The sequence below is a fragment of the Carassius gibelio genome, chromosome A19, assembly GCF_023724105.1.
Source record: "Carassius gibelio isolate Cgi1373 ecotype wild population from Czech Republic chromosome A19, carGib1.2-hapl.c, whole genome shotgun sequence".
NCBI lineage: Eukaryota > Metazoa > Chordata > Actinopteri > Cypriniformes > Cyprinidae > Carassius > Carassius gibelio.
In genome coordinates this window covers 23,957,306-23,976,158 of record NC_068389.1, presented here as the reverse complement: position 1 = coordinate 23,976,158, position 18,853 = coordinate 23,957,306, and the positions used below count along the sequence as shown (strand labels likewise).

Below are 18,853 nucleotides of genomic sequence, written 5' to 3'. Positions count from 1 at the left end.
ATTTGGATAATTTCATCATTAGTTGAGTAAGGCAAATGTTATTATATATTTTTTTCAAATAAAAATAAATGTATTATATTACAAAGCAACAATAAAAAACAAACAAAAAAAAACAAATAATAAAACAAATCAGCAAAATACATTTTGAAGCTATGGTAAAGTGCCCTAAACTGCTGATTGGCTGAGCACTGGTGGGGCGGAGTTTGTTTGATCACCTGATCAGTGGTTGGTGCAGTGCCACCAAGGAGGCATGGATCGAGGCGGAGATGACGGACAGGTGGAAATAGTCAAACATGACGGGCAGGTGATGGTGTAGGCCTTGGTGTGGATGGAAGTGCAAACCCAAAGTCCTGCTGCTAATCAGAGGCACTGAAGAGATATCCGCCAACCTAACACACAAACACAAAATAGCACACGTTATAGAAAGACAAAGTCATACTAGACTTCACATTCCATTTATTCATTCATTCATCAAGTTACTAAGATGTGGCAGCCAGAGAAAAAGAGCAAGAGAAAAAGAAAAAGATCTGAATAAAGAAAACTTAGGAGAAGGAGAGAGAACATGAGGATGTAATGGAGATGGACACATAGTGCAGATAATGAGCTGGCCTCACTGTCATCCCTGCAGAGCTCAGGGGCCACGGGGCCCACACGGGGTGCCACTCTGAGCTCAGGGGCTCTGCTGAAGGTAAGAGGCACAAGTAATTGCTCTCATTTGTGCTGCTTTGAGACAGGTGTGTGTGTGTGTGAGAGAGAGTATTTTAAGCTCTTGCAAACTCTCTCACCTCAGCTCCTTAAATAGCGACAGACAAAGAGATCATGCAGATGACAGGAAGGAGGGAGAGAATAGTTGTATATAGTGTGTGTATAATGAATACACAATTCAGTTTGTTTGATCATCTTCCATTTTCACCTACAGGAAGCAATAGTGTTGTTTTTTAAATTGTCTGTGTTGACATTGTTGCATCGGACTGCCAAATGTGAAGATACTATTCAATATTGGATGGACTGCATAACGATTTCTGTTTGACATACTATTGTGAAACAGAAAACATTATCATTATTAAAAACATTTGGCAATAAATCGTATATACTACAGTATGGAGAAGCCTAGTATTTCATTCTGGGCATATAGCCTACTACACAATACAATTCAAAAGTTTAGTGTCAGTATTATTATTTCTTTAAATAAATTAATAATTCTACTTAGCTAGGACGAATTAATCAAATGTGGCAAAAAATTAAATAATTTAAAAAAAGTTTACGCAAAAATGTTAAACGTGCAGTAAACAAATCATTTACTGCACCTTTGTAACTGTTTTCAGCATTGAAAATGAGAAGAAATGTTTTTGAGCACCAAATCAGCAATGGGGGAAGTTGTGCCTAATGGTTAGAGAGTTGGACTCGTAATCCAAAAGGTTGCGAGTTCGAGTCTCATACCGACAGGGATTTTAGGTGGGGGGCATAGGCGGAGCTGGGGAAGGCTTAGCCTTATATATAATATAATCTAGGTCTGTTGCTAACAAAGTGGATATGAATAGACAGCGTCAATTGCAGCATTAAATTAAGATTTTCTCATGTTGCACAGTATTTTATTTTAGGCGATTTCACAGTGTTGCGCATTTTAACGCAATGGCAAAACAGAAGCGTTCAGATGAGCCATCTCTTAAACTCATCAGTTTTGTTGTGCACGTTCGCTGGCTGAATTCTGGACTCTTGCGAATTCCCTCATCATAAACAACAAAGCTAAGCGCAAATGTATGTAAAAGAGATTAATTTCAAAGTTTATAGCTTTAGTGATCACTACAATAGTTTTGGTTTTTGAGAAAATCAGCTGATACAATGACTATATAAGAATAACTTGAATCTTGGGATGCTTAAACTCACTGTTTGAATAATCGTGGAAAGCATTATATACTGTAATTATAAATTCCTGACATTATTATTCAATTGTAATTTCGTTAAATACAAATTATGTCCCTTTATATATATATATGTATGTATGTATGTATGTATGTATTTACCCTACATGGCACCCATGTCTGATTCTTGCCAAAAAAGATGTGTTTATGATGTTTAATACACATTGGCGAAGCAAGGATGTGTTTCATAGGGGTGGCCAGGGAAGGACCAGCAACCAGTCTTGGGTGGCACAGAAATCTTCATTATTTCAATATCAAAATGTTTGATTATAATGTACTGGACTGTTTTAGTGCCTAAAACACAGCTGAGTACAATTAATTTCTGCTTAACTGTAATTTTAGATATTTGTAAATTAGATCAAGTACTACTGGGTGAATATGACAATTTTTTTTTTTATTATTCCTCACCTCCAGGTATTTTAAGAAAGGGGTTCACTATAGCTTTATTGTTTATTCAGGTTCTAGAAAATCCCAAATGCTTGCTCTCCAAAATTGCATACTCCTGGATGAGGCATGTGCAGTGACCTTTTTTTTTTTTTTTTTTTTTTTTTTAAAGGCCAAAGTCAACAGTCATAAATGCCAGAATATACAATTAGTTATTCTATGCATTTTTATTTTCACATATTTTCTAGTGTAATTGCACTCTGCCCACATTTATTTGTGCATTAAATTACAAATAAAAAAAATAATTTCATCTTGTGCCTTATGGTAAACTCGTATTGCAGAATATATTTTAGTACATGCATTTAAGAGATGTTGATGATTTCATGACTTAGCCGACAACAGAACGAGGTATGTAGCTTATGCTCAAAGTTTCTAGTGTGGGTTATTTATGATGAAGTGATATAGAGTGTGCGCCACATATCTGCGTACTGTTGAAGAGTGTGCGCTGTGAGCACATTGAAATGGCTTATGGGACAGGGAAGTGTGTGTGTGGTGGCCAACCTTGTTATTATATTTGCCTGCTTTTAGCCTTACCCTGGAGTTGGTTCACCCTCCGTCTATGGTGGGGGAAGTGTATGAACCCCCAACGGCTCCCCGGGCACCGCAGCAAAAAAATGGCTGCCCACTGCCCCGTGTGTGTGTTCATGTTGTCTGTGTGTTCACTGCTGCGTGTGGGACAAATGCAGAGCACTTATTCTGAGTATGGGGAAAAAAGGGTGAGATACTCACTGCTGTTCATTGTCAGTGAAGTGCAGATCTAGTTTGAGCTGGACCTCCACCTCACTCACAGCTTCCTCCACCTGAGAGAGAAGTCAACACACCTGTTAATCACAGCTAACAGCAGAACTTTAAAGTCTGTGTAAAGCAATATTAAATATGTGTTCTGAGTTCAGAAAGATGTTATTAACTACCCAGCCAAATTTGAATGATTAAAAACTTTGCAGATCCTTTATACTCTCATACAACTACATCACTCACTGCATGAAATGGCATAATAAGGGCACTTAATGAACTGTCAACTAGTCAAATACTTCAGTCAAAAAAACATGAAGCTATTGCTTTGTGGCCGCTAAAATGTTCTGAGCGGTTTCCCGGGGTGTTTGGGTGATTGGATTCTGTATTTATGATCTCTGCATTTTGATCCTTATGTATGGCTGGTTGTTCCATGAATGTTTTATTGTCCATCTAAAAAAAGTATAAAATTTTTAGCAGACCTGTCCTGAGGTGTTGTTATTCATCATGTGTTTCCATGATGTTCAACAATGTTGTTTCCCATGTGCAGAACCACATGAATCTTGGCCTTTTTATGTGATCATGCTTTTTTGGGGGGGGGGTTTGTATTTACATGTTTATTTCACATGCCTCATATTACATTATTGTTTCCCATTTGCAGAATCTTTGTGATCATGTCTGAATAAACAGAACCACATTAATTCTTTGTGCTCTCACTTGCAAAATCCATTATGTTCTCAATGAAAACATGAGATGAAGAATGTTTCAAATGAAAACATGATTTTAGCCTGTGCTGCTCCCTTAGATCTCCTTTAGAAATAAACCCTGATGTGATTTACACAGAAGGTTCCGCCCTGTTCTGAGAAACCGCCGCACTCTGCCGATGTTTCAAAACAAACAGGGCTGCTACAATTATTGATACACAGATTGATTAAACTCACACTCTGGGGAAATGGAAGCTATTTTTAGTAGTCGTATCTGTGAGGGAGAGACAGTGAAGAGAGCAGCCACAGATAACTGCTTCAAGGTTAATAAGAAAGATGGCCGTAGAAATCTGATAAGACACTCTCCTCACCCACAATTCCCTGCATCTCTCTGCCGCTCTCATACCCATTTCATATATTTAATCTAAAATGAGCCAGTATGGCACAATTGGTCATATTATTTTTATATAGTACTGTGCTGTGAAAGGTAAAGACATTCTTTGAAGAGTGTAGCTTTCTTTTTGTTGGTTTCCTTCAATATATTTGATTCAAGATTCAAGATTTTTATTCATCACATACACAATTATATAGAGCATATGTAACCAGCAGTAAAATGTGAGTTAGGTCCGCTCCATGGACAGTGCAATTATTAAAGAATACAACACAGATGAAAATATACATAAATATAGCTATGAAAGAATGAAATAGAAGTAAACAATAAAAATATAAGAATAAAATAAAAAAAGATGTATACTGTAGAACAGGTTGACACTGTCAGTGTGTCAATGTGAGGTAGTGAATAAAGAATATCTTACTGATGAAGTGAACATTAAGTTGAGACATGAAGATGTTAAGAGGCTGGTTTTGAGTTTAAGAGCCTGATTGCCTGGGGGAAGAAACTCTTCCTCTCGGTTGTTGCCATCAGGCTACGGAAGCGCTTACCAAATGGCAGCAAAGTGAAAAGATGGTTACTGGGGTGGATAGAGTCCTTGATGATTTTAATAGCTTTGCCTTTGCAGCGTTTGAAGTAGATGTCCTGCAGAGAGGGCAAAGCAGACCCGGAGATGCACTCACAACTCTCTGCAGGGCTTTGCAGTCTTGACTGGAGCTGTTCCCATACCACACTGAGGTACACTGAGTCAATACACTTTTTATAGCCCCTGAAAATAAATTACCAGGATTGCTGGTAAACCCTGAATTTCCTCAGCTGTCGCAGATGGTACAGTCTTTGTCTGGCTTTATTAACCTGTGTTTGATCTGCTCTCACCTCTGCAGAGATTTGTTTTCAAAGGCACAGATGGTCCTTAGTCCTTGCCACATGCGTCGGGAGTCATTTAGATGGAAATGTGACTATGCGTTCCTTGTATCTGTGTTTGGCGACTCTTACTGCGCGTCGGAGAGCATAGCAGGATGCTGTGTACTCGCTCATGTTTCATGACAGAAGACCGGCGTTGTAAGCAGCAGTGCGTTTGTTTACTGCTGCACGGATTGTTTTGTCCACCCACGGTTTCTGATTAGAGAAGGTCCTCATAGTTATTGTATCCATAGCTTGTTCAGCTAGCGTGTTTACAAAGCTAACTCACTGACATCAGATGAACTTGCCCGAGACATGTCCCAGTCTACGTCATCTAGAGCCACCTGTAGCATGGCTTCTGAGTGGGCGGACCATCGCCTCACCACCCTCTGCACCAAGGGGATCTTGATTGAGACTTTGTTTATATTCTGGTGTGGGGAAAATGGCGACATGGTCCGATTTGCCGAAAGCCGGTAGTGAGCGAGCTTTGTAGGCATTCTTAAACTTAGTGTAGCAATGATCCACTGTATTCAGTCCACTTGTGGGACAGGATACATGTTGATAAAAATTAGGCATAACTTGCCTGAGGTTGGCTTTGTCAAAGTGCCCAGCGATGATAATAGCAGCGTCAGGATGTTTGTTGATGTTGCCGCTGAGCACATCATGAAGCTCAGACAAAGCCAAACCGGTGTCTGCTTGTGGTGGGATGTAAACAGGAGTAACGATGATCGATGAAAACTCCCGAGGCAGATAGAATGGGTGGCAGATAATGGATAAATGTTCCATATGAGGCGAGCAGGAGCGTGACAGAGTGGAGATATTCCTGGGGTCACACCATTTCTTGTTAATCATGAAACACACTCCTCCACCTTTGGATTTGCCACCCTCGGCTGTCCTGTCCAGCGGTAAAACAGAGAAGTTTTCAGATGGCGTTACAGCAGCGTCCGGGACCAAGGGCGTGAGCCATGTTTCCGACAAACAAAGGATGTTATGGTCCCTAATGTCCTGTTGGAAACTTATCCAGGCTCTAAGATCGTCCACCTTATTCTCCAGAGACTGGACATTGGCGAGCAGAATGCTCGGTGGAGGAGGACTCTGAGCTCTTTTCCTCAGTCTGTTGTGAATCCCAGCGCGTTTCCTACGGTGTTTCTTGATCCGTCGCCTCAGTGGTTATTCAGGTGGCCATTGTTCATCTCAGTGTTCCGGAGAATCTCAGATGGCCACGATGGGTTGGAGGATAAAGTGTCCTGAAACAGGTCAGTGAAGCGTTGTCCAATGTCCAAAAGTGTTTCTTTGTCATAAATGATCAGTGCAGAGGTTATGTGTGTAAAAAGAGAAAGCAAAAGTAGGTAAAAAAGTAAATGATACACAATCTAAGCGGAGCGACCTGGACGGCGACCGGTCTCGATGGTGTGATATTGATATTGGATTGTCAATTCTGTTAATACTGTAGATAAGAAAAATGCAAATGGAAATTTGACAGATGGCACTCGAAATTTACATTTGATAATTCACATGAACACATATTCATTTTTCTTATGTGGAAAAAGTTAGTACATTGCCAACATAACATACCATAGACCGTTCGTATTTATATTTAAACAAAATTAATACCTTATTCCACAAGGATGCAGTAAATCAGTAAAAAGGGAGAGCAAAGACTTTTACTGTGTAACAAAACATTTCTGTTTCAAATAAAATGTCTTTCTATTCACCAAAGAATCCTGAAAAAAAAAAGTAAATGTATCACAGTTTCCATTAAAATTTGAAATACCATAACTGATTTCAACATTGATAATAAGAATCCTAAAATAATAATAATAATAATAATAATTTTGCAGTTTCCACCAAAATGTTAAGCAACAATTGTTTCCAACATTGATAATAATCAGAAATGTACAAAAGCAAATCAGCATATTCTAATAATTTCTGAAGGATCATGTGACACTGAAGACTGGAGTAATGATAATATGATAAATGCTGGACATTCAGCTTTGCATCACAGGAATATATATATATATATATATATATATATATATATATATATATATATATATATTTTTTTTTTTAATTCTTCATCTAGAAAGAGTTATTTTAAATTGTAATAATGTTTGATAACATAACTGTATATTTCATCAGATAAATGCAGCCTTTGTGAGAATAAGAGACTTTTGAACCGTAATGAAGTCAAGTTTCAACACTATAATATATATATGTGATTTACCTCTGCATGTACCTTTGGTATAAAAGTTCAAATTATTCCAACATGTACTCTGGTGGATTTGAACCTATAACCTTGCAGCTGCCATCCCGGTTCTTCCTCTCTTGTGTTGTCAGAGCAGCGGGACACTCACCCTCTCCCCGTCCAGCAGCAGGTGCACTCTGAAGTTCATACGGTCCTCCAGGGTCACCTCCTCATTCCTGTACAAGATCTGAAAGATCCGGCTGAAGACACCACCATCATGAACCCCTGCACTGCTGAAACTGCACTCGCCTACCCAGAGCAAGACAGACGGAGAGAAAGAAAAGGTAGATTATTTCTCTTGCTGTTCATATCAAAGCATCTCAAGAGAGATTCTTCACTGCGTGAACATCAAAGCACATTCAGTGACGCTTCCCTCCAGAAAGAGAGATGTAGATGTTCCACTCATATTCAGTCTGATGTTTACAGACCTTATTTTCTTACAGTGTTTGGCAGGATTGTGATTTTGTGTGATTGAGGCTTTTAGAATTCGAGAGAAAGTAAAACATTAAATGAAAATACTTATGCTGTCAGAGAGCAGGGCCTGAAGGAATACTATTATTATACTGCATATCTCAATTCCAGCTCCTAGATAGTGTCCTAGCTCCTAGATGGAGATCAAGCATAAAACATTTATACAACATTACATTTCTGTTCTGTTTTGCAATGTCACAGTGCACAGTTATATGAAATATTCTAGAAACTACTCCAAAAAAAAAATATATATAGTTTTAATTATATTGCAGTGGAATGTTTTAAATCACACACATACATACATACACACACACACATACAAAACAGTACAATGTGTTATTTTATTTTGTTTAGTTATGTCAAAGCGCAATTTAAAAAGAGTTTTAGAAATCCATACCAAAAAACAAAGTGTAATTTTTTATTATTTTATTTTATTTTATTTAGTTAAGTAATGTTGTAGTGCAATGTTTAAAATATTTTAGACACAGCTCCAAACACAGTATATTGTCATTTATTACTATTTAATTGTATTTAGTTACATAAAGTTTTAGTGCAGCGTTTTAAAAATATTTGATCAACCACACAAAAACAATTCTCTCTCTTTTTCTTTTTAGAATTTTTGTTAATTGTTTTATGGTGTAACATTTTTAAATGTTTTAGAAAGTGCACAAAGAAAACAATGCATTTTGTCATTTATTTTTTTTATTTTATTGTAGTTTTATTTTTTTATTTTTTTGCTTTAAGTAATGTCGCAGTGCAATCTTTTAAAAATGTTCTAGAAACCACACTCACACACAAAAAGAACAGTACAATATTTGTAATTTAATCATTTTGTTAAATAAGGTTGTAGTGCAATGTTTCAAAAATACTTTAGAAACCACATTTACAAATATAAAATTTAGATTTCTTAAGTAGCCTCAAACATTTAATGTAGCATTTTTACTGTGAAAATTAGACCAGACTGCAACATTTGTGAAACATTTTATTTAATTTTTAAACTAATAGTATGTGCATATAGTAAATACTATATATACTGATGGTATAGTCAGAGAAACATATTAGCCTGCTATTATTAGCCTGTGTATATGGATACATAAACAATATGTTTATATCCAAAATAAAACCGCAACATTACTTTTTTTTTTTTTTTTTTTTTTTACATTTTACATTACATTTTTAACCTTGAAGTTTGCAAACTTTTCAATATAACATGACCACAGATTATTTGTAACCTCTTTCAATGTGTGTACTGTACAGTATATTTATTTTTAGGATGTGAGCCGGTGAACGTTTTCAACAGGAAGATGAGTAATTGACCAGTTTTTCATATTTCATTGAACTCTCACCATTCCTCCAGCTAAATTTTCAGCAGAAACATCTGACAAACGTTTAAACAGCCGCATGTAAGAAATCCATACAAAAAGAGCCACATGTGAGCAATGAAAGTTTCTCTAAGGAAAGAAAATCATGAAATGTCCATCAAATTCCATAATTACTCATCCCATTTTTCACTAGTCTCAGACCTCACACCCACATACTGTTGGCTGAATGTCTGATGAATACTGCACACAAAAGTGGAAACACTTCAAGAGTGTCGAAGTCGTCATCGGATTGGTTGAATTATACAGGATCTCTGGGACGACTGTGACGACGAGCGCTTATCAAGATCAACTAAACGCTGGATTCTCAAGTATGTGAAATATCTAATTTCATGGCATAGAATCTTTATAATCTTTATAATGCATCCGAGAGTTTTACACACTGCTCTATAATTGTGGCATGATTTCCATGCCCTGAAACATGACGCCGAATGAAACGAACTGTGATTGGCTGTGTGACTTGTCGGCCTTGGCCAATGAATGCTGCCATGGATTCCAGACATTCAGACTGACGCCGGGTCTAGTTTTTCACTAACCTGACACTAAAACAACCATCATTAAGGTCGTAAGCATCAAACGTCGGCCACTGGCTCCACATCCAGCAAGAGAGACACAGAGATCTCATCTGTGACGGATGACAGCATCTCAGTGGGGTTTTGTCTTCAGCGGAGAAGATGATGGTGTGTGTCAGAGAGGTGCTGAGTGGAACGGTGAGGGTCTTGCGTAAAAACAGACCCCCGCTGCGTCCATCTCTCTCCGTTTGCCCTTGTCTGTCCGTATCTTTCTATGACTTTCTTCCTCTCTGCGTGTCACCAAAAACAGTTCTGCAGTGTGCCCATGCCCCAGAGACCCAGAGAGAGAGTCTGATCTTGCCAGAGGAGTCCTGGGGAGTGTGTGTGTGTGTGTGTGTGTGTGTGTGTGTGTGTGTGTGTGAGGAAGAGTCAGAAACCCAGAAAAAAGATGACGGATCAGGTCAGTGTGTTTCTAATGAAAATGTTAGAGAGACTATTTCTATCCATCTGACAGAAGTATGGAAATGTACAGCCCTGCACTCTAATGCGGCATAATGGATAATCTATACCTTTTAAAGAGAGAATTCACTCAAAACTTAAGCTCATGTTGTCAAAAACGCCCATAAAACAAGAAAATATTAATCTTAAGATGATTTTAAAATCTTTCTAGCTCCAAGATAATGAAATTGCACAATAAAAATGATTGCATACATAGTCTGTATGACCTAATCATTAGAGATTTGTGTGAAAAACAAACTGACATATAAGACTTTTTAAACACTTTAGAGGTTTCTTTGCACATTTTTGAGAGAAGCTGCAACATCTGATTTGTGATCAGGATTGTTGATCATTCTTTGGAGTTTGATCTTATTGATATATAATTTGATGCAATTCACAAAAGTGGTCTAATGATTCAGTCACAAATCAGACTGATTTCTCAAGCTATCTCACTCCAGTTAACAGCCCACACTCAATGACTTAAACATCAGTCTGACTTCAGAAGATTTAGAGAAAGTAGACCTACAGATATTCATGATGCATTGTTTATTTTCACCCATAAACATGTCTTACGAAGCCATTAGTTAAAAAAAAATTAATAAAAAAGAAATAAAGAAATATTAACAATAATGAAAAAAGAACACTTTTAGGCAAAATGTGTATATTGTATATATTTGATATTTTGGAAAAACTTTGAAGAAAAAAAAACTGGGCATTTACATTTGCAAAATTAGATCAATATATTTTGAAACAGTATGTGAAGTTTTAAGGTTTAACAGCAAAGAAGCAACTGTAGAACAAAAAATAAATTTTTCAACCCAGAAAGAATACAATCATGAAAACCCTTTAAATTTCATATTAAAGTATGTTTTAAACATAATGTACTTTTAATACAAATTAATTTAAACAAATATATAATTATACTATGAGACAGTAGTGTTTATTTATTGATTTACTTTTAATAGACCTACTAGATGCATTTTTCATTAGCAGAACGTTGAGCTCTCTGGTTATAATACAAAGTGGGAAGTGTCCTAAACAGGTCAGGATGAGGAAGAATTTGTAAGGCACAACACCACATAGACTTTGGTTGCATTGTTGTATTATATTAACCATTTGAGGGATCCACTTTATACTAAAGGTGCTGTAGGGAACTTTTGTAAAAAAAATTTTTTTTATATATTTATTAAACCTGTCATTATGTCCTGACAGTAGAATATGAGACAGATAATATGTGAAAAAATCAAGCTCCTCTGGCTCCTCCCAGTGGTCCTATTGCCATTTGCAGAAAGTCATCCGCTCCCGGTAAAAAACAACCAATCAGAGCTGCGATCCGTAACTTTGTTTGTGTTCAAAATGTAGAAAAATGAACATAATAAGCGAGTACACCATGCATCCATTTTCCAAACCGTGTTTTTAGCTTGTCCTGAATCACTAGGGTACACCTATAATAAGTGTTTATATTCGGACTATTTTAGATTGCTTCGGGGGTACCGCGGCGGAGTAACCCAGTACCTTTGTGATTCTTCATAGACATAAACAGAGAGAAGTAGTTCCGGCTACGATGTTCTTCCGCAAGACGCAAGCAGTTCTGTTTATTAACCGCTAGAGCGTCAAAAGTTCCCTACTGCAGCTTTAAGTGGCCTTAACTACTATGTGCTTACATTTTAATTAATAATTTAGTACAATGTACTTATTGTGTACATACATGTTTTTACATTGTACTTATATTTAAAAAATAATTACATGTAATTACATCTGTTATTAATTTCTGTAATTACATTTATAATTACACTGTTGACCCATAGTTTACACCTTAACCCACCCTTAAACTTACCGATACCTCCAACCCTCTCCCTAACCTTACCCCTATCCCACCTCAATAGCAGCAAAAGTGTTTTAAAATACAATATGATCACAATAAGTACATTGTACTTATTTTTTTATGTAAGTACATAGTAGTTAAGGCCACCTAATATAAAGTGGGACCCATTTGAGTTAGTGGAGAGCACAAAGATGCTGAAGCACATCAGTTTAGTCAGGCAGCCAGTTGTCTGGATGACATTTTGAAACTGAAAATTAAATCTCATAAGAGCCAGAATGGCTGACAGATCCAAAATGGCCACTGATTCCAATGAGGGTGAGTTTGATTGCAGCACCAAGACTCAATGTCAGACAGAGGCCATGGGCTTTCTGCTGCCAAATACACACACACACACACACACACACACACACACACACACACACACACACCTCCTTTAAAAAAAGACATTAATACATGAAACCCCCCAAAAAACTGCTGTTTTATCTCATATATGATTAGCACTGAAGCAAAATGAGCAACTGAATGAACAAAAAGCTGTTATCACTTACACCATGGTTTTTATTTTGTTTTGGGTCAGTGAGATTTTTGATTAAATAATCGAAAGGGATAGTTCACCCAAAAATTTTAATAACCCCATGATTTACTCATCCTAAAGCCATTCTAGATGTATGACATTCTTCTTTCTGATGAATACAATCAGAGTTATAATAAAAATTGTCAATTGTCAGCTTTATAATCGCAGTGATTGGGGGGGTCGAGATTTTGAGTTAGTGGAGGCCTAAAAAAGCCTAAAAAGTGAATTTGTTTTCAATATTACTGTTTTTACTGTATTGTTGATCAAATAAATGCAACTTTGGTGAGCATTAAAAAAAGAATTACAAAAAAAAAAAAAAAAAATTCTTACCAACCCCAACTGTTACCAACTGTTGAATGGTAGTGTTTATAATGTGTATTTGTTTATTTAGAAATACCAGAATTACAAGCAAGCCTATGCATCAGCAAAAAAAAAAAAAAAAAAAAATCTAATTTTACGTCTCACGTAAACAGAAGATGAAAGTCTGCCCAGAAGCTCATTAAGGTGAAGTGATGTCAGTCAGACGGCAGTATTTGATTTGGAATCACACAATTCAGACGAGTATCTGAGGCCTCCATGATTAAACTTTCAGTGTGACTCTCAGAAGCATGCAGCACACTGACTGAATGCAAATTGGGAAGTAAACAGTAGTCCCAAGGATGAATAGAATGATTCATTTTCAAAATTATGTTTGGTAAGATATCACAAAGAAAATTTTGTGTTGAAGTAGATGTTTTATGGATTTTTTTGTTTAGAGTGTGTGTTTTTCAAAAATACTTATTTTGGATCTTTTGAGCATGGTGTTATAACAGCAGTGTGTACACTGATAATTGTGTGTGTATGTGCAGGTAGCCTGTGTTTGACACTAGAGAAGCCGTCAGTGTTGTAAAAACAGACTATATTTGCACCTGACACAACGTCCGTATCCCTGATAAGCATAAAAATAAGCAGCCTGTAGATGACTGTTTTGAGCACAGAATGTGTGCTGCTGAGAATGTGAAAAATGCAACAGACACAGAACAAGACACAGGTAACGGGTAAATTACATAGAGTGGCTATGTTTGTAATCAAGGGGCACTCTAAAAAACACTGGGTTAAAAACAACCCAAATTGGGTTGTTTTTAACACAACTGCTGGGTAAATATAGGACAGAACCCATATGGGGTTAAACTAACCCAAGAAGTTGGGTTATTAATTTTAACCCAGCAAATGGGTTGTTTTTTCTACCCAAAAATTGGTTATTTTTACAAAAATAATGGGTTAATTTGATTTCATAAATGGGTTATATTTTCAAAGGAATTTTTATTCCTTTTAACATTAAATATACCACATAATAAACAAACAGGACAACATTGTATTATCTTTATTTTTACACTTTGTAATTACACTTTACCTCAACCAAAAATTCAAGAGATCATACAAAACTAAAAAAATAAAATTCCATTTATAAACAGTATTTAAAACAATTTCTTTCATTTTTATGGTTTGCCTCTGTAACTTTTCTAAACTGTAAATGTTTAGAAAAAAAACATTTGAATTCATAAACTCCAAAGAACCACAAGGTTTAGTAATGCATTTAAAAAATAATTCATATTATTTTTAATCCATATGCTCATGAAATTCATGAACTCCAAAAAACCTCAAGTTTTTTTTTAAATATACAAATAAATACTTATTTTTAAATAATCCATATGCACATGAAATTAAAACTAAAATACTTTACCTCAAGAACTGTTTGTTACAAAGCACATTTGTTTTAAGTCTACATTATGGACCTGTTGTTTTAAGTCTACAAAATGAACACAAAAATAAATCTATGAAATACAACGTATTGGCAGTAAAAGATTTCTACATAAAAATGTAATTGATAATCAGTACGCATAAAGTAATACTCTTCCTCAAGCAATAAAACAGTTGTTTATACAAAAAAAAAACAGAACAAAAATCTCATGTGCAAATAAAACTTCAACTAAAATGCTACCTCGTGTTCTTGAACCACTGTTTGTTCAAAGAACCTCTTATAATCTACTTGCAAGAATGTAGTGCCCAGTGCAAAAATTTCACTGTTGGGGATTCACTTCCCTCCAACTCAAAAATATTATGAATAAACTCCCTAATATAGAAACAATGTTTCGGTTAGTTTACATCAAAAACATAAAACGATTTGAAACATACATTTACAGTCCCAATGAAGTGAAGTGAAAGTGATGTGACATTCAGCCAAGTATGGTGACCCATACTCAGAATTCACGCTCTGCATTTAACCCATCCGAAGTGCACACACACACAGCAGTGAACACACACAAACACTGTGAACACACACCCGGAGCAGTGGGCAGCCATTTATGCTGCGGCACCCGGGGAGCAGTTTGGGGTTCGATGCCTTGCTCAAGGGCACCTAAGTCGTGGTATTGAGGGTGGAAGAGAGCACTATATATTCACTCCTCTCACCTACAATTCCTGTCGGCCCGAGACTCGAACACACAACCCTTAAATTGCGAGTCCAACTCTCTAACCATTAGGCCATGACTTCCCCTTAAACAATAGTTCTTTGTTCCAAAGCTTCTCCTGCGAGGATGACAAATGCCCGCGACGCAATGTGTCCAATTTCAAGTTACAGGACATATGGGTAAGGTCTTGATGCTTCAGCCTGCTGGAGGTACTCCACCATATTTGTTCCAACCTAAAGGGCAGATAATGCAAATGAATAAAGGTGTAACAGAATGGGAGTGTCAGGGGTGTGGGTATGGGTGGTGGGTTGGGGATTCATTCGAAACTGTTTATTCAATCAAGCAGTCTTTAGAAATAATAGGTCTTGTATAGCCAGAGCTTTGGATGAGGCAAAATACCTGAAAATTATTACAGCTTGATCTGGCCCACTTTGACAGAGCCACTGACAGGGATGCAAAGCAAGTATAAAGAGTTTTGGTAACACTTGAAATACTTTAATTTTACTTTAATTTCTACATTTAATATTCTGCCCTACAAAAGCAAAAGACCTTAACTTGCTAGAGTGTGAAACTGAAAAAAAAAAGACTTTTTTTATCTGTCTAGTAAAATTAATTATAGCTAGGACACTAGAAATTTGGAATTTGCCAGTAAGATGTTTTAGTAATGAAAATTATCTACAGAAAAAAAAATTGTGAGCTCAGACTTATTTATCCAAGATACATTATAAATTAAATTACAAAGTTCTTATGGAGCATATCTTGTCAACATGTTACTATATATAAGACTGGAATAACGATGTTGGACATTCAGCTTTGATCACAAAAAAAAATGTTCTTAATATATTCAAATAGCAAATATTAATTTATTGTAACAATATTTCACAACATTACTATTTTTGCTGTATTTGGATCAAATAAATGCCTTTGTAAGCAGAAGAGACTTAATTTAAAAACATTTAAAAAATCATACCGATCCCAAACTTTTGAATGGTAGTGTATTCAACCTGGTGAAGTCATTAAATGATTGAAGTAAATTTCTGTAAAGTCGTACTTACAGGCTGAATGTCAATGAAAGCTTTTTTGCTTTCATCAATGCTGGGTCGGACTGTTTTTCTGCCAATTTTGTAGGGTGGAGGTAGAAGCAAAACAGGTAACAGCTTTAGTGCAAGATTTCCCTTTGCATCTGTAGGAAAATAATATTACATTCATCAACACTAGTAAAAACAGTAGCAAGTTGTCATTGAGAATATAAGGCCAGATTTACTAAACAGGTCAAATTAGCGTGAGTCCAAAATCCCATAAAAGTGTAGACTGAAGTCTAAAGTTGTGCTGTTGATCCACTGACAATATGCAAAAAAAAAAAAACACAGACACATAATGACCAACATATCCTACCAAGAGCAGCAGAAATTAAAAGCAACGTTATAACATCTTTGTCTGGCATTCTAAATAAATTAGATGAGAGGAGAAAATGCTGCATTTTCTAGCAGCAATTATTGCCAAGCACAAAAATGGGTTAAAATATATAAACTACCACAAATATGCAGTAATGTTAGTTGCAAAAAAATGTGCCCAATTTTTCATCACTGCATTTCTTTAGTAATCCTGACAGTACTATGGTGCAAGCTATTAGTAAATCTGGCCCATAATATCAAAATATTGTAGAAACATTTTAACCTTCTGTCATTTCTTCAGCTGTACATGAAAGCTTTGCTTCTCGCTCACAAAAAGCAAGATCCTGTCAGTATACCAGCCATTTTTCAAACAGTTTTGGGGCTTCATCTTAATGTAAAATGTGAAAGTCCTGTGCAATCTAAAAGCAAAAATAACAAAAAAAACTTCTCAAAAAAGACTTAATATAACTCATGTTACCATATGACAAAGACATTATGTTAACATACCATGCCTGAGGTAGTTAGCCGAGGAAACTCATGGAGGACCTCAAACATATTTTTCAGATGTACTGTTCCACCTGGCTGATGGGCTGTGTGTTGTTTCTCAGCCATTGTTTAATTTCCTCAGCTCTCTCTTCAGATACGGTTGATTCTACTGGACAAAGAAATAACAATGCTGTTAATCAAATAGAGGCTTATGAACATTTTTTACATGTAAAAGGATTAGTTTCCATAAAAACAGAAATACTCTTCAGAGCTTTTCAACACTTTAACTAGTAAATCCTGGATGTTTCTAAACTCCATGCAAACTGATTCCTGAATTATACTGCTTAACATTTCACTTTGCTCATAATTTGCTCACAAGTCGTTCCAAACCAGTAAGACCTCCGTTCATCTTCGGAAGACAGTTTCACGGTCTCACGGGTTTGGAACAACATGAGGGTGACTTATTAATGACATAATTTTGATTATTGGGTGAAGTAACGTTAACCCTTTAACTAAACGGGTATAACCACAATAACATTACCAGATCTTTTTAATAATAGTAACAGCTGTTTTTTATGGTTGATGGTAATTTTATTATGATCAATGTATGGCAATCATTCAAATTAGATGAGATAAAAGTGTCACCTCCAGCTAAAGGCTGTGGATTTGCCACCACGGACAGTCAAGAGCAGGTCTGAGGGGAAAAAACTATATATTTTAGTCCAAGATTAATTGACACTTACCTGGATTTCAAATAATAATACATTTATTAAATGAATAAATGATTAGAAATGTATTTTTATTGTGAAAAAAAACCGAAGCGCATCAGACAGAAAAAAAATAGGTAAAGTTATCTCTGGTGCTCGCAAATGCAGGATGATTTATGATCTATCATATAACGTTAAGTGATATTTTAAAATCAGAATGGGACATTTTTTCCAATCGGTAACGATTCAATGATAAAAAGACCAATACAAACTTTTATTTGACCAGAAAAAAAGGCTGAAGTCAGTTTGTTTTTAAAATACTTTCTCCTGTAACGATCCAAAATATGCCCGCGACAGATGACCCAAAAATTGGGTTGTTTTGGCTTAGCACTGCATGCAGTAAGATGGGGGATGGGCAAGGCAAGGAATGCACGTTTACATCACATTGATCTCGTGGCATTGAAATTAATTGACTTAATGGACTTTGAAGTAAATTATGTCATTTAACAGTTAAGAAGAAACGTAAGACTTTGACAAAAGGGTCGTTTAACACATAAAAACTGAAGAAAACGTATTTACTATCCAGCAGGCATTACCAGCAAACCAAAACGAGCGAATCTGGCGGTGCATTTAATGTCATGTAAACGTGACTGTTGTCGCACATTTCTTTGCCTTTTTATCGCTCGTTCGCTCATTATTATGTTATGTGTGTAAATATGTTTAAAATACATGTCAAATGTATAAATATATTGATACGAACCTTATTTCTCCAAATATTACAGCGTGTGTGTGGCATCCACCTCCACCTCGAATTCAGTCTGCCCGCGCTGCGCTGATCCTGCGCGGAGTTGATTTGACCCAATGAGCTGGGTTATTGCGTCCGAGTGGGGGGGGGGGGGGGGGGGTGCATTGCATTGATTCAGCTTTCAGTGAAAACGACCCAGAAAATAACCCAGCGGTTGGGTTACATAGAACTACCCAAAAACTACCCAAGACTGAGAAAATAACCCAAAAAATGTACCCAAATGGCTCAACCCAGCACTTGGGTAGAAAAAATAACCCAGGATTTTTTAGTGTGGGGTCATTGATCTGTTTTTGACTTTGAAAGCAAGTGTCAGAGTATATTAGTTCATAACTGATAATTTGTCCAACTTGAAAAAAGCCTTGAATGAAGATAGTAAATTCTATCTCTGCATCTCTCTCTCTCTCTCTTTGT

At 36.3% G+C, this 18,853-nt stretch overlaps 1 protein-coding gene and 1 long non-coding RNA gene across 4 annotated transcripts in view; both read right to left on the bottom strand.

Annotated features, from left to right (window-relative positions):
- Nucleotides 1–18,853, bottom strand: part of LOC127935451 (protein FAM135B-like) — a 59,560-nt gene that overhangs the window by 21,330 nt on the left and 19,377 nt on the right. For both annotated transcript variants that reach the window (XR_008148090.1, XM_052533327.1), the window contains exons 4-6: nt 7,451–7,590; nt 3,096–3,166; nt 216–389 (exon numbers count right to left, since the gene is read on the bottom strand). Coding sequence is in view for 1 of the 2 variants with exons in the window: in XM_052533327.1 (XP_052389287.1) it covers nt 216–389; nt 3,096–3,166; nt 7,451–7,590 (385 nt within the window). In the remaining variant the exon portion in view is untranslated. The remainder of the gene's footprint in view (nt 1–215; nt 390–3,095; nt 3,167–7,450; nt 7,591–18,853) is intronic.
- Nucleotides 13,996–18,491, bottom strand: LOC127934843 (uncharacterized). Of its 2 annotated transcripts, none has more exons than XR_008147910.1 (6): nt 18,398–18,491; nt 17,576–17,624; nt 16,952–17,099; nt 16,728–16,863; nt 16,106–16,233; nt 13,996–15,283 (listed from the first exon to the last, which is right to left on the bottom strand). It is a non-coding gene; the product is annotated as an uncharacterized LOC127934843 (long non-coding RNA). The 2 variants fall into 2 exon arrangements; XR_008147911.1 differs by having other exon boundaries at nt 16,952–17,096.